This window comes from Neophocaena asiaeorientalis, unplaced genomic scaffold, assembly GCF_003031525.2.
Source record: "Neophocaena asiaeorientalis asiaeorientalis breed wild unplaced genomic scaffold, Neophocaena_asiaeorientalis_V1.1 scaffold254, whole genome shotgun sequence".
NCBI lineage: Eukaryota > Metazoa > Chordata > Mammalia > Artiodactyla > Phocoenidae > Neophocaena > Neophocaena asiaeorientalis.
Window position 1 is genome coordinate 4,647,863 of NW_020174705.1, and position 16,914 is coordinate 4,664,776.

At 45.8% G+C, this 16,914-nt stretch overlaps 1 protein-coding gene across 1 annotated transcript in view; it reads left to right on the forward strand.

Moving 5' to 3' along the window:
* LOC112409347 (uncharacterized) overlaps nucleotides 1-16,914 on the forward strand; it is a 572,027-nt gene that overhangs the window by 209,933 nt on the left and 345,180 nt on the right. Inside the window, exon 2 of the mRNA XM_024759376.1 lies at nucleotides 2,622-2,660. Within this exon, the coding sequence (XP_024615144.1) occupies nucleotides 2,622-2,660 (39 nt within the window). The remainder of the gene's footprint in view (nucleotides 1-2,621; nucleotides 2,661-16,914) is intronic.

Below are 16,914 nucleotides of genomic sequence, written 5' to 3' on the forward strand. Positions count from 1 at the left end.
GCTGTAAACATCTTTGCTGCAAACATTTTCACCCCATAACTAATTGGCCCTAAGGCAATTTTGCTGTAAAAGACAAAATAACTGGCGAACAGTTCGCTTCGTTTCCTCACTGATGCAGGACTCCCATTTTTATATTCCATCCATCTTCGCCCTTGTGATGGTCTAAACAGTGATGAGTAGATGTGGTCATCTTAAAGCAGTGGATGGTAACAACTACTCTATCGATGTAGTTGATAGAAAACACGGTGATAAAACTTAACTGGAAGTGTGAAATTGAGAGTGCAAAGCCAAATCACATATTATACTAGAAAACGATAGCATCAGTTTGCAAATCCTTAGGTGATGTGAAGGCGCTAAGTTGAACCCATGTTTCCAACAGAACTTTGGAACATTCACCAATGGCCATGTGACAATCTTCCAAGAAGAAGCAGCAGTGATACAGAGCTCAGCTACAAACATGCATCCTCGTGTTTGAGATGGATCCTTGTCAGTTATTTGCGCAGTATTGCTGTGAATCTACATGCATTTTATTTCATTTTTATTTTTTAGATTAATTTTTTGGAGTATAGTTGGTTTACGATGTTGTGTTAGTTTCTGCTGTACAGCAAAGTGAATCAGTTACACATATACATATATATGTACAGAGTATTGAGTAGAGTTCCCTGTGCTATACAGCAGGTTCTTATTAGTTATCTATTTTATATACAGTAGTGTGTATATCTCAATCCCAATCTCCCATTTTATACCTTCCCTCCCCGTTCCCCCTCGGTAACCATAAGTTTGTTTTCTACATCTGTGACTCTTTCTGTTTTGTAAATAAGTTCATTTGTACCAGTTTTTTTAGATTCCACATATAAGTGATATCATGTGATATTTGTCTTTCTCTGACTTACTTCACTCAGTATGAGAATCTCTAGGTCCATCCATGTTGCTGCAAATGGCATTATTTCATTCTTTTTTATGGTGGAGTAATATTCCATTGTATAATATTTGCACGCATTTTAAATGTGTGCAAATATTTTGTATTTTACAATAAAGTCTTAAATTTTGTTATTCATTTTTCGTGTTTCATTATGTCCTTTTTAACATCCCTCTTTACTTTTTTGTTATTTTATCTTTTACAGTAAAATTACCCTACAGCCAATTAGTTTTGCAGCAAAAATATTTGTGGAGAAAATGTTTATGGCAAAAAGGCTTGCGGCAAAGATGCTTTGGGCAAAGATGCTGGTCTAGGCTATTAACAGCTCTTGACACTGGGGCCTTTGCTGAGTGGTGGCCGTGAACCAGGTGTGTGGTATCTCATTTAATCCCCACGACCACCCGGTGAAGTAGGAGGGGAGCCTGGAGCTCAGCCTGGGATGGATGGGTGGTAACGGTGGAACGTTGTCTTCTCAGGTGGCCTGGTCTCCTGTGCCCAAGACCTTGGGCAGCAAAGCAGAGCAACATCCCATCTCTTTGTCTTTAAGGTACTGGCTTGGTTAAGCTCCCTGCAGCTTGTTGGGCCTGGAGCCCTGGCTGGGACTAGCGAGTTCCAGGGCATTTTCTTTGGTTCAGCAGAGTCCAGGAAAGGGGTTCTCTTGTTTCTCTGCCTTGGAGTCCGAGGTGCTGCGGGAGGCCACAGGCATGTGATGAAGGGGCTCAATCTGAGCTTTAGGCAAGGAAAAGGGGAGCTTGTGGTGTCTTCTCTCCCTTTGGGTGGGAAACCATCTCGACCAATAGGAAATATGGTGGAAGTGCGAGCAGAGGGTGGAGAGAGAGAGGAAGGAAGAGAAGGTTTACTTGGCTTGGATAGTGATGTCCCAGGCCCGGGGGCCACCTGGCCCTGGGATTTGCATTTCACAAAGTGTCTGTGCAACTCACCTTTTCCCTTTCGTCTCAGCCGGGGCCCTTCCCGTGCTGGGAGCTGGCTCGGCATTCTGAGAACAAGTGGAGCATGTGCGTGGGTCAGTCCACAGCGTGGGGGCTCTTTGGGCCTACTGAGTAGGGTGTGGCTTTTGGTTCTGTGAAAGTGTGCTTAAAATCTTCTGGTGGCTTCCGAACTTGCTTAGAGAAAACCCAAATTCCATATGTTGACCTTCAAGGCTAGCCATGATCTGGCCCTTGCTTGCCTCCTTGATGTCTGACTATCCCGATACTCCAAACTTCCTGCTTCCTGGCCCTTGTCCACTCGTGCCTGCCCCAGGGCCTTTGTAACTGCTGTTTCTACACTGAAAATACCTACTCCAGATATGTCTGGCTCTTTCTTGTCATTCAACTCTCAACCCTCCCCAACATAAAGTAGCACCTGTCATTCTCCATCCCACAACCCATTTTGTTATCATCATTGGACTTATTACTATCTGACATTATCTTCATTTATGGTTATTTATTACCTTATTTGCCACGTCCTTCCTCCTCTCTCCCACCCAGTGGCAGGGACTTGTCGTCTGTTTATTGCTAGAAACACAGAGCCTACAATAGCACCTCTCTTGTGTTAGGCACCCCATCAACATTTTCGGAATAAATGAATCAAATATTTCTTTCCAAGGAGCATAGTTATTTTGTCTAAGAGAAAAACAAAGGAAAAACAATTGTTTCAATGCGAAACTCAACATTTCTTGTCTTTGTATTTTTTTATGCAGGACCTACTGTCCCTGCCATACAGCCTGGTCGAGGGTGAGGTAAGTACTCATTTTGTCCTGATTTAGGATTTTTGTTAAGTCTGATGGAAATGAAGGAGGTAAAAAAGTCTCATTCTCCCTATTACTGTGCAAACCCAGCCCAGCCATGCAGTGGGCATGCTAAGGAGAAGGGTGGGAATTGCCAGTGCTCATAGCCTATAGTTTTCTTAACCTCCCCTCCCAGTTGGAGGGGCTCCTGGACATAACTGGCACAAACCTGTTACCAGGCATGGCCGTCCAATCCCATGCCCAAGGCACACATCTGTAATCAACCATAGCACAATTTAACCCTTACAGAGAACAGTTATTACTGATTGATCAGGGAAAGCTGGTGAGATGAAACTTATTCACACTTTTGATGTATGAGCTCTAGATGGGTGGTTAGGTGGCTTCTCATTAGGAATGATGAGAGTGGTTGTGAGGATGAGAATCAAGCCCTTCCCTCTATTTCATCATTCATCTGAAGGCAAATAAAGGAAGCCCACATCTTCCGGCATCATGCCACATTTTTATTAGCATTGGAGCCACCAGAGTTTGGCCATGTAAGAATATAATTGACCAAATGGATCTATACCTTGGGGCAAAACATTTTTTTTTTATTGATTCCAGCTCTACATTATTATTGTTGCTTAATGAGGAACTAATGTAATTTCTAATGAAGCCGCATGGCCCTCAGATAGACAAAGTAAGGTTTTATTTCCCTTGTGATGCTGTATGCTCTCTTCAATTAAAACCGGGAAGGAAAATTAATACAAATGTAAGATTTTTTTTTTCTAAGATTAGTGTCAAGATGGCAGCTTTTTATTAAACATGTAAATTTCCTGTGTGATGGGATTGGAGAGATGTGTGGCTGGCCCTTGAGTGGACTGGAGATGGTTTAAGTGGCGAAGGAGGCTTCACGGAGAGTCTGAATCTGAGGTCTCTGTCATTTGAGGGGTGATTAGAGTGGGCTCTGTGCTCCACGGCCCCCTCCCCTCCTCCCAGCGTTCTGTCCCCTGGAGCCACACTCCCCAGGTTCCTGCTGTTGGCTGCCAGTTTTTGGTAGAAGAATTTGAGGAACTGTGGGTTTTTTGGGAAGTAATTTATTGATGTGAAATTCATATAACGTAATAGTAGCCGTTTTAAAGTGAACAATTTAGTGTCATTTGGTATATTCACAGTGTGGTGCACCCACTGCCTCTAAACATGTTCATCACCCCAAAAGGTAACCCCATTAGCACTCACTTCCCACTCCCCCTCCTCCCAGCCCTAAGCAACCACTAATGTGCTTTCTCTCTCTCTGGATTTGCCTGTTCTGGACACTTCATATAAATGGAACCAACAATGTGTGGCCACTTGTGACTGGTTTCTTTCACTGAGCATCATGTTTATGAGATTCATCTATGTGGTAGCTGTGTCAGTACTTCACTCCTTTTTTTAAAAAATTATTATTTATTTTATTTATTTTTGGCTGTATTGGGTCTTAATTGTGGCATGCAAGATCTTTCGTTGCGGCATGTGGACTTCTCTCTAGTTGTGGCTTGCAGCCTCCAGGGCATGTGGGCCCTGTAGTTTGCGGCACGTGGGCTCTCTAGTGGAGGCTCGTGAGCTCAGTAGCTGTGGCAGGCGGGCTTAGTTGCCCCGCGGCATGTGGGATCTTCGTTCCCTGACCAGCGATCGAACCCACGTCGCCTGCATTGTAAGGTGGATTCTTTACCACTGGACCACCAAGGAAGTCCCTTCACTCCTTTTATGGATGAATAATATTCCATTGTATGGATGGACCCCATTTGTCTATCCATTTGTCTGTTGGTGGATATTTGGGTTGTTTCTACCTTTTGGCTATGGTGAATAGTGCTGGTCTGAAGATGTGTGTACAAGTATTTGTTTGAACATCTGTTTTCACTTCTTTTGGGTGTATACCTAGCAGTGGATTTGCAGGGTCATATAGTAATTCTGTGTTTAACTTTTTGAAGAACTGCAAAACTTTCCCATCTATAACAAGAGGAAAAGGAGTCTCGGCAAGGTATCTGGTGTCTGCTGGGATTTGAAGCCTGGCAGGCCGGCTCCAGGACCTGTGTTTCCAACCACCATGCTTTCCTGCATTTGGGCGTGTCAGCCCCATTTAGCACGTCCTATTCTGTGCACTGCCCTGGGGAAAGCAGGAGTGCAGGGAAAGTGGAGGGCAGGTAGGCTCCTCTCACCTCGAGGGACCAAATGTATCATTCCTGGCCAGTCTCCCTCATTCCATGTGGCATCTTGACCTTTAAACTCTGAAGAGTCTGTGCAGTTGCTGGACCAGTTGATTGAGTAGTCACTTGATTTGCTGATAGGTTGTTTGAACTGGTTACTCAATCTCTTTCTCTTTCTCTCAGGGCTGACAAAGTCAACTTGACAAAGTAATAACAATTCATTGGGTATCAGCTGTAAGCTGTGTGACAATACTTGAATTAGTCTCAATCTCCATAGCACATAGGCAGACTAGGTCTCATCATCCCTCTTTTCCTACCAGGGTTTGTGGGTAGAAGCCCAGAGAGGTGAAGTAACTTGCCCATAGTCACACAGCTTGTAAGCAGCAGAGCTGAAATTTGAACCCGGGTCTATGCATCTCTGCGGCCTGGATTCTCCCTGCTGTGTCTGCAGGCTTCTCCAGACTCCCCCAGCCATCAACATTTTCCACACTAGTGTGGTGATTTTTTAAAAAACCCATTACAGTTTGGGCTTTCCTGGACCTACACAGTCCCTAGAACATCTTGAGATGCTGGGAACTTCTCAGTCGGTTGTGAGAAAATGAGAATTCCTTTTGGGGGAATGACATTCCACTCTTCTCTCTTCCTAGTAAAACCACTAGGAGGTATATTGCAAAACATGATCTGGCATCTACGGTCAAGGTGATTGTTTTTTTAACTGACTTTGTATCCTGCGTTCTCAATACTTTGGCAGTAACTGGGATGAGGTCTGAATTTGTTGTGTGGAGTTGTTCATCTTTCTACCCCCAGTAGGATGCTGCACAAAACGGCACAGGGAGGCTCTAGGTTCCTAGCATTGCTGGCAGCCCAGGAAGCTGGAGATGGGATGCTTCTCAGGTGAGAGGGAGAAGAGGGTGATACAGGTGACATGGGCAGGTAGGTCCTGTCCCCAGGGAGTCCCTGGCTCCCCAGGCACCAAGCAGTTAAATGCTCTGCCTGGAAAGTAACTTCCCCCAGGTTTCCTCTCCTGAGCATGATAAAGCACAAAGGGGAGCTGGGGCATATTTATACCTGCTCCTTGCACAGGTTTCAATGGCAGTAATTCTCTGACCTTTTAAAATGGATAAATCTCCTTGGCAGTGGCATATTTCTCAAGCTTAGCTCAGAGTGGGGGCCGAGGAACTGGGAGACATGGCCAGGCCAAGGAGAAGATTGATTAGCCCCAAGGGGGTCTGTTCTGGAAACCTGCCATGCCCATGGCTGCACTCACGGTTTGGGTAGAAAAAAGTGTGTTTTTGGCTGGAGTGTGAGTCCTTGCATCACCTCCCAGATGGATGAAAGCAGGAAGGCTGTTTTTCAGATCGCAGTGGATTTATTCCTTTGATCACCTGCCTTCGTCTGCCTCCTCTGTGCGTTCTGGTGGATGCTCTGCTGTCGTGTCTCTGTTGTTCTCCGTCACAGGGAACACTGGGCGAGAATCTTATTATCACGGGTTCTTTAACTCCCTTGCAGCATCACCAGGGAGCATAGTAGCCTCTATGGTTGGCAGTTCCCTTCCTTCTATCCTCTTTTCCTTCGTCCTCCCTCCAGAGCTTCCGACCAAGAGGTGTGGGAGAACCCGGAGAGAAGGGTCTGGCGTTTCTCAGATCTACTGTGTGCTAGGTGGACTCCCACAAGAAAGGTCATTAGTAAACCCATTTGCAGGTGTAGAGCCTCACACCCAGAGAGGCAAATAACTGTTCCAGGTCACCTAGCTCCCTGGAGGAGGACAAGGATTAGAATTTGGGTCCGACTGACTATGGTATTTGTTCTTTCTGATGCTGCCTTGAGGACAGGAAGAGGTGGTGTGGACGTTCCAGCAAGTCTCTTTCCCAACGTCCAGGCTCCTCACTTACTTCTCAGGGTGGTGCCTGTGCTCCCATCTCACCTCCTTCCATCCGCTGTTTGTAAATTCACGGCACCCTCCCTGTTTGAGAGGCTGGGACTGGCTTCCCAGCGATCATTTCCTAACAGAAGGAATGCTCTTTCCAGCTCAGCAAGTGTCGGTTCATAATTACCAGTGTAATTAGAGCAGGATTTACCATCTGAGCCTCTGTGGATGCTGCAAGCCTGCCGGCATAGGTAGCTCTGGCTTAGAATGGTGTCTGGTTCCCCAGGGAACCCAAGGTGTCTTCTGGGCCCGGCAGAACCATATGGAACTATCCGCTCAAAGTACCCAGGCAGATCCAGAGGCTTCCCGTGGTTCTAAGAATAATGCCCAGACACCCTGACATGAGCTGGCTCCCAGGCACCTTTCTGACCTTGGAGGCTCTCAGATCCAATGCCATCTTCTTTCAGGAGCCTTTGATGACTGGCCAGAGAATCAGCGTCTCTCCTGCCCCACACAGGTTCTTTTCTATTGCTCTGTTTTATCTTCTTCATGGCACTTAGCACTATCCGGAATCATATTCTTTCCTGTGCTCATGTTTATTTACTCGACTCTCTCTTACTAAAATATAAGCTCTTCAAGAGCCACATCTTGCTCACTTGTCTTCACATGTCTTGTTGAATGAAAACCTGAGACCTTTGCTGACACGTTATTACTCCTGTTACACTGTCACACCCCATTGTTTATGATCATGCCTCTGTTTTTAATAACTTTGTCCACTTACCTCTTTTCTTTGTGCTTGGAGGAGGTCTGTAAAATTCCTAATAGCAAGCACCTTATTTTTTTATTTCATTGGATCCCCAGCACCTTGTATAGTACCTGGTAGGGAGTAGATTCTCAATGCACTTTGGATGGGTGGGTCAGTGGATGGACGGGTGGGCAGTTGGGTGGATGGATGGGTGGTTGGTTAGGTGGATGGATCAGTGGATGGATGGGTGGGTAAATGGGTAGTAGGGTGCGTGGTTGGGTGGGTAGGTGGATGGATGGATGGGTGGGTGGATGGTTGGGTGGTTGGGTGGTTGGGTGAGTAGGTGAATGAATCGATAAATGGGCAAGTCTGGCTAAATTTTCCTGAAATACCCTTTGGACACTTGTAAAGTTGTGCTCTCTATCTGACAAACCTTATTAATTTTACAATAAGGGCCTTGGGTCCTTTTTTAATCTGAGATGGGTTGGTTAGGGTCTCCCAGAGCTACTATATTTCTGTTCGTTTCTCTTGGTACTGGCCACAGTTTGTGTTTTATATATTTTGAGTCCCTGTTCTTTGATTCACAAGGGGGATTTACTGACTAGTACTGGTTGTGAAGCTTTTTTTTAATATACAATGACTATCTTGACCTTGGGTAATGCTTTCTGCCTTGGGTTTTTCTAAAATCAGTGTTGCTTTCCATCTGTCTTTGGTTCCCATGGGCCAGGGCACATGCTTTCATTGTTACTCTTTAAAAATTTCCTCTTGGAAATGCAGATATCTCTTGGAAGTAGCCTATAGATGGATCTTGTGTATTCACCCTGTCTACCTTTTAATTGAGGAGTTCAGCATCAGTATATTTGCCATTATATATGTCTGATCACCTGTCATTTAAAAAGTTATTCCTTAAAAGAACTTTTCTTGCTGTTTCATTTATTTTCTCTCTTCTTGGTGTTGCAGATTCTGTTTGATTTGTTTTTATCTTACCTGCTGATTTGGAAGGTAGGCATTCTACATGTGGTTTGCCTTTCACTTCTTTGAAAAAGATGCTGTAACCCTTGTTTCTCTAATAGTCAGTCAAGAATGAAATGGCATGTTTGAACTCCATCCAGGCAAGATGAGGACATTTAGCTCACCTGCACTTTGCATTTCTCTGCACCCTCTTCTGTGTTCCCAGGAATTGTCACTATAATTGAGACTTCAGAGCCAGCTTAACGCCCATAAGTTGTAATTTTGACATTGTCGTAGTAATAGATAATGCTGGTGGAGGGGTTAATACGTAAGAGGCACTGTGCTAAGCACCAGATATAGCATTTCTCACCTAATCTTTTCAACAACCCAGTGAGGAGCTGTCCTTTGCCTCCACTTTTAGACAGTGAAAGTGAGTCTTTGGTGTTTCGTAACTCGCCAGAGGTCACACATTTGAGTGGGTGGCAGAGCCATTAGTACCTGGCTCTGGCTCTGGCTCTTAACCATGCCTGTCTTGCTCACTGTCAGGGATGAGTGCTGCCGGCTGTATGTGGCTTTGGCAATGTATTTATACCCAGCAGCTCCTTGGGGCTCTTACCTGCTCTGTTTCCACCCACAGTGCCCCTTCTCGAACTAGACTTACAATATCGACCCCCAACTTCCAGACCAGCAACACCCACATTTTCATGTGTTGAGGAAGCCCCTGGGGGATCTGGTTAAGATGTAGAACCTGATTCGGTAAGTCTGAAGTGAGGCCTGAGATCCTGCATTTCTTATAAGCTCCAAGGCGATGCTGCTGCTGCTGGTCCAAGTGCCTGCCTGTGACAGTGAGATTCTGGGTTAATCCAGAATCTCGAATCTCATCATTCTGCCTGCTTAATTGGCTTTGTTTTTATTGGTGCTCTAGCTCATTACTCTTTAATGCAGTGGTTAAGCAAATGGCCCCTGAAGACAACTGCCTTGACTCAAATCCCAGCCCAGCTGCTGACTCACTGGGATAACAGTGCCCACATCACTGGGTTGTTGTGGGGTTTAAGCAAAGCAAGATAAATGAAGTGTTTGGAACGGTGTCTGGCACATGGTGAGGGCAAGGTACACGCTTGGTATTATTATTTGCTCCGTCGAAGGCCTTCAGTCTATCACAATACAAACCTCTCGCTACCTCTCTCCTCTCTTCCTCCTCCCCACTCCCACAGCTCCTTTCCCAGACTATGGGATTTGTGCAGACCCTGTCCATAACCTCCAGATTCTTCCTGTTTTCTCTACATGAATCATTTCAAGATGGCTGGAGTCTCACCTCTTCCGTGCAGCCCTCCTGGTTAATCTTTCTCAGTCCAGTCCTCCCAGTTAGTCTTATGAAAATGTCTTCCTCTCCATCTAGCTGCAAGAATTCATATTGAACTCTTTGTAATGGATGTTTTCATGGATATGGATTTGGAAAATACACTTTGACAAGCTAATTTAGATTGGGGGGCAAGACCCCTGGGGGTGATCTGAGTAAGAACAGAGCGCTACTATTCTTCCTGAGTGAGCTGTATAAGCTTAGCTTCAGAAGGGAATTGGTTAGGATAATAGAGGCTTAGAGACCGCTGGGCAGGAAGAGCAATGGAAGAAGAAGTGAAAAGAGAACAAAGCAACTGCCTTTTGGAGGAAAACTATGGGGAAAGATCAGAGATTTTTTAAGGGAATTGTCGGGAAGCTCTGCACTGTTAATGCATTTTCCCCTTCCCACCACCTCATGAATGTTCAGCAACATGTCCATTTCCGGTTAGTGTTCTGTGACATTGGCTTTGTTTGGGGGATGGTGATGAAGTGCTAGGTATGGTCTCAAGCAGACATGGCAGGGGTCAAGTTGACAAGTTGGCCGCCATCTGCATTGGTAGCTCATCTACACTGAGGTGGGACTCAGGTGTTAGTACCTTTGAAACCTTCCAATGTACAGCCATGGTTGGGGACCACTAACTTCAAGCAATGTACCCCACATTCGTTGTGTAGGGCATTCATAGTGTTAAGTGCCCAGAGAAGTTTTCTAAAAAGGTGGTAGTCATGTTACTGTGGTTGTCTAAGTTTGGGGAACAAAGCTAATTTGGTTTCTTCACTGCAGGGCTTATTAGCACCTTTACTATGCTTATAATATGCTTATAATATGCTGTGACCATACAACCTTTTTGGGGAATATCTTTTAGCATGTGGGTATTTGATGCCTGCTTATCTGAGGTCCCCAGAGCCCATTTAAGGAGAACTGAAAAATTCCCCTGGACGCCTTTACTGTGGCGGATTTGATGATGATGATGGTGCTGATGAAGGAGGTAGTGATTTTGATTATGACCGTCTCACCAGCAAGTAAAGACCCAAAGAATGAAGAGGGAAATGCTCAACCCCCCCTCCTGGAGACAGGCTGCCGTCCCTACCAGGTGGCCTGGACGGTCACTTCCAATTTGGGAACTGGTCTTACTTTGCATAAGTGATTGAAGTAATTGCACTGGCTGTTTCTCTTAATCTACAAGATGCTCAGTAGGGATGGGACACCTAAAGGAGTTAGTTCTGATTTTCTCTAGATTGTTTTTGATCTCCAGTCACTGCCTTGTTGCTCTCTCTAATCGCAAGCTCCATATCGAGGAGCTGGGGTACATATGGTACCTAACTCTCCCCTCTTATGATGGGCTTGTACTTCAGGATGGATTCCTTATGGCTACTTCTCTTGTAGGTGCTTCACAGCTTTCTGATTGCAGAAAGGTCTCCCTAGAGATGCAGAGCTGCAAAACAATGTGTCTTGTCCCTGAAGGGAATTTCTGGCACAAGCCCTATTGTTCTTCCCCAGCCATTAGTATGAAGCTTTCCGTCAACTCAGGCAGAAGGGATGTGATGGAAAGATCAGCTCACCCAACCCAAATGTAGGTCCTCTTGCTTCTCACTGCACATCCTGGTAGCCAGCCTGGCTTCCCCAATTTTAGGCAACCACTTCTTTTTGATTCAGCAGCTCAGTAGGGAGGGAGTAAGGAATTCACAACACACAGAACTGCAGCTCTGCATCCCTGTCTCCCTTGGAGGCGCAGGTGACGGAAGAGGCAGCCAAACATTCCTGATTCCACAGCCAAATGTTACTTCCTCCCTGGAGGCTCAGCTTGGTGAGCAAATTCCAGAGGCTTGGTGTTTTTCATCCCAATTTAGGCTAGACTAGCAAAGGGGGTTTGATTTCTAAAAGTGGGACAGTCTTCACACTGTCCAATCTGAGTGGACCAACAGAGAGAGGGAAGGCTGTGAGCATTTACGGGGCTGCGTGCCGCTGGCAGTAGTGTTCCCAGTGTGCCTTCCAGTAATGGGTAATAAATGTTCAGTTATTTAACCTGGAATCAGAGCTGCAGCATTATCGATTACCTGGAACATCTCAAGCTCTAGACAGCGAAAGCCCCTTGCATGAAGAAGTGTATCTGTAGAACATCACTGAGAATTAAAGTTAAACAGACATGCATAAAACATACACAAGGTAATTCTCATTGGCCTTACGAGTGCAGGACTAGAAGTGCTGCTGAACTCTGAGGTGCCAGCTCAAGACTCAGAGGTGCAAAAGGATGGATGGATGGATAGCATCAGTTTCTCTCTCCAGATCCACCCACTGCTCTTCTCTACCCTCTTTGTGACCTGGGAGCCTTCCCTGTATAGATCACAGTACCAGGCTCCCTTGCCCACTGGCTTCTGGTTGGGTTTGGGCAATAGGGAGCCATGCAGGTTATGGGAGGAAGAGGAGAGGGCAGGGCATTTACAGACTCTGCTTCCTCCCATGGGTTGCTGCATTCCTAAAGAAGACAGCAGGCAAGCTTCTCTGTATTCAGGCTCAGAGATGGTGGCAGAGCCTGAAATCCCACTGTTACTAGCCCCAGAACACTGCATTATCTCTTGTGGTTGCCCTAACCCCATCCCCACCTTTACAAATAGTCCCTTTATTAAATTCCTCTCAAATTATCCTAATTCGAGTGTACCATCTGTTCCCTCCTGGAACCCGGGCTCATACAATGCGCAAGATGTGGCTTATTCATCTACGTATAAATGGAGTCACAGTTTAAATGCCATCTTCTTCAGAGAGACCTCCCTGACCCCCATTCTTCTCTGTTACAGCATCTGTTTGATTTCCTTTATAGAACTTGTCACATCTTGGTGCTGTCATTAGATTGGCTTGTTGGCGTGTTTGTTGCTCATCTCCTTCCCTAAAACAAGGACTTTAAGCACAGAGAAGTTAAGTGACTTGTCCAAGGCCACACAGCTAGGAGAGGGTAGAGATGCAATTTGAACTCAGGACTCTGATTCCAAAGGCCCCCCTTCCAGAGCCACGCCCAGAGGCCAAGCTGCAGGTGGGGTAGTTCCATTTCCTTAGAACCACTCCACCCCTGTTACCTTTACTCACGGATAGAGAAGGTTGGGTTTCCTGAAACAGTCTATGAGCCTGAAGTTGCCTCCTCTTGCCCTCTAGCCATTTTGCCCAGAAGCAGAGTCAGAGACTGGTCCTCAACGTCCTGGTCCCTTCCCTTCCTCTGTTTCCCTCTCCCTATCCTCCAGCTCAGTCACCAGGAACTTGAACCTTGTCCACAAGCCCTTCTTTCTCCAGTCAAGAGGTGGTGTCCATGCACGGGTCTGTTGCATGTTGGGGCTGCTCAGATGCTCAGGTGGCAGGGTCCTCCCCAGAGATGGGAGCTGTCTCAGATTCACAGAGTGACTTGTGATCTGGTTTCCTTTCAAGGGAGAAACACAAAAGAAATCCCCACTGTGCTCTGCAGAATTGCTAAAGGTGTGTATTGAAGCATTTGACCACAGGTTGAAGCCCATGAGGGATTTTCTCCTAATCTCCCTCAGAGGTTCTAAGGAGGTGAGATAAAAACACATGCATACCTGTTTACACATCTAGAAACACCTCACCCATCTATACATCATACATAGATTTAAAAAAATGATACCTACAGCTTTATTTCTCCAAAATACAAGTATACAGGAAGAAAACAAAAAATATTCTGTGATCCCATCACCTAGATAACTCCTGCTGACATTATAAATGCACTTGGCTAGACAATTCATGGGGGACAGAAACGTACAAAATGCCTTACCCCGGGCCCCCCAGCCCAGCCTGTCCTACTTCCCACTGGCTTTCTGAATTCCTTCTAGAAAGATCATCTAAGGCTATGCTAGTGTGTGTGTGAATGTGTATAGCAGCACTTTGGTATTCAACGCTGATACCAAAGTGGTCACACAGAATACTCTCTTTTGTGACTTGATTTTTTTTTCTTGTATCTTGGAGCTCATTTTATATCAGCACAATCAGTTCTTTTTTTTTAATATTTATTTATTTGGCTGCTCTGGGTCTTTAGTTGCTGCATGTGAACTCTTTAGTTGTGGCACGCAGGCGGGATCTAGTTCCCCGACCAGGGATCGAGCCCAGGTCCCCTGCACTGGGAGCGTGGAGTCTTACCAACTGGACCACCAGGGAAGTCCCCAGCGCAATCAGTTCTATTCCTTTCTTCTCGATGGCTGCATAAAATGTCATCTTATCTCTGTGCCATGATTTGTTTTATTGCGACAGGCTGTTTCCACGAATTTGCTCTTAGAAACGATATTTCAGTGAACATCAGTGTGCATACACCTAGCTGTATTTTGCAAGGAAATCCATGTACACTATATCCCTGGAGGTGGAATGGCTCGGGCAAAGGTCAGAGCATTTTAAATTCCCATAGATATTGCAGAAGTACCCTTTTTGATGGTTGTAGCCACATGCACAATCTTGTCATTGATTATCAGTGCCTGGCTTCCCACACAAGTATAGTAAGTCTAAAAATATCCAAAGACGCTCACTGTTGGCAGTGGAGGACTTAGTTTGTTATTCCTCTTTACACTTGCATTGGTCCACACAACCTCTGTGGTGGTACTTTCCATGTTGACTTGAATTTTCTTTTCTTGTTTGGCTCCTTCATTACACTAGTGTCCTCTAAGGCTGGATCGGGGTCTTAAATTAAGCATCTTCCCCCAACTCAGTAGCGAGCTTACGGCTGACAACCATACATGCTGGCTTGAATCTCTCAACTGTTCCATATGACAAGTGCCATGGAAACACGTTCTCAGCTCTCAAGGATGAGATTATCACCTAGCTGTGTGTCTTTCTTCTTGATCGTGGCCAGTTGCTGTGTCCTGGAAAAGGTAGATACTGTGTACTTCCTTAGGCTGAAATTTCTTGGTCAGCCTTTGTATTACTGTGCTTGGCTGCTGTAATGAATTAACCACAGACTGGGCAGCTGAAACAACAGAAATGCATTTTCTCACAGTTTTAGAGACTGGAAGTCCAAGATCAAAGTGTTGCAGGGTTGTTTTCTCCTGAGGCCCCTCCCCTAGGCTTGTAGGTTGCTGTCTTCTCCCTGTGTCCTCACATGATCGTCCCCCTGTGTGTATGTCTTCGTCCTAATCTCCTCTTGTTAGGACACCAGTCATATTGATTAGGATCCATGCATATGACCTCATTTTACCTTAATTACCTCTTTAAGATTGTATCTCCAAGTATAGTCACATTCTGAGGTACTGGAGGTTAGGACTTCAACATATGAATTTTGGAGGAGGCACAGTTCAGCCCATAAAACCCATTGTCTTAGGTAGTGATGACAGGGGTGTGTATCCCAGGTAGGATCCTACACTTGCAACTTTCATTATGGTGAGTCACATGAGAAGCCCATGGGACATCACTTTTTGCCATCACAATGCTTTTTCCAGTCTCTTTTGGAGACCCAGTGCCTATAAGACTTCTGGCCTAGGTGGGCAGTGAAGTGTCTGGGGCTGGGCAACTTGGATCTTATTATTTCTCAGACTGTGAACACAGATGACTTTTCTGTGCCTGGTGGTCCTGCAGGCTGAAGGAGTCTTACAATCCATGCTGCACTTGGAAACAAGGAGTTTGCCTCCCAGGCCAAGGAGAAGATGGGCAGATGTGTGTTTGGCTGCTTCTCCTGCCTCTTGGAGCCCAGCCAGGATTGGCGGGTGAGGTGCGACTTTTCATAGGTGAAGCCTGTGGAGGAAAGAGAGCCAGGGTGGCTCGTTGCAAAACTCAGCACATGAGCCGGGAAGGAAGACAAAGCAGGCACTTGATTCAAATCTAATTTCCATGCTAACGCCGATGGATTGTAGGCAGTGCTGGAAGTGCTGTGTATGTGCGGACTTTGAGACCACACCCAGGTTCCTAAGAAAGAATGTCTTGATCAATAAAGGATGCCTGCCAAGGGCACAGGGTGGAGTATGGGGCTACTTGTGCTATTCCTGCTTCTAAAGGTGCCACTATTGTGCACAGAGCAGGCCATCTTGGCATGAAGTAATCTTCCAGAGACCTCTGGCAAACGGCTGTTTCTGGGAGCAAGAAGGAGCGATCTTTGGGCTGAGTGGGCTCCTGGACAAGGAATATTCTCAAGGTCCTGAAGGGCAAATGAAAGGTGAGAACAATTGTCCTTTGAAGACTGTAAGCAGCTTGTGGGTCAGAAGACCCTTTTCTGATCCCTTGCTTTAGAATTTTCTCTGAGAAGGGCAGATACAACCCATCATCTATCACAGTCAATGAAATTGGTCACACATCAGTGTCCCAGAGTTCTAACCCCAGCAAGAGCCTTCATGTCTGTGCCCCTGTGTAGGGGAGCCCTTAAAATATTTTACAAAGCATCACGTTGGGAACGGGGGATTGATGCGAATATTCTCATTGTCAGAGTCCTTTATGACTTGGGGTTCTACAGTGGGGTATAGTCACCTTTTGTTCTGGAGTCGTCTAGAAGCATCACAGTAGGGGTGGCAAACTTGATGTACATGCCACCAGATGCTCTTGGCAGACATCCTTAGTCCATCAAGCCACACTTGGTCTCTGCTGATCTGTGATCACGACTCTTCCCCAAGTCTGGCTCCAGGTGCCCCTAGAGGAAGACTTGCTTGGCTAATCCTATAAGGCATGTCTCCCACCCCTACCCTCCACCCCCGTTTATAACACACTGGAGTTGCTTTAGATTTCTAAGGCTCTTTCAGATCTAATTGTCTCCGGTTTCCACACCCTTCAGATCTTATCCTGTAGAGTGACAGCTTCCTGTCTGTATGGCTGTCTTGGCTGTCAGGCTGCATGTGTTGGAGTGTGAAATACAGTGTACCTCACTACTTCTGGATATGCCAGTTTGTCTTTCATAATGCTCCAGACAGGATCAGAGCTGAAATGCACCTTTGAATCTGCTGATAAAGTACAGGCCTGTTGAGTGAATACAAATATGGATGAGCATATTAGTTATCTAGCACCGTGTAACAAATTACCCCAAAACTTTGTGGCTTAAAACAGCAAACATTTATCATCTCACAGTTTCTGTGGGTCAGGAGTTGTGCAGTGGCTTCGCAGGGGCTCTGTTTGAAGATCTCGCAGACTGCAATCAAGACGTCAACCAGGGCTGCAGTCATCTTGAAGGTTTGCTGGGAAGGAGCCATTTCTAAACTCACGCAGGAGGCTGGCTG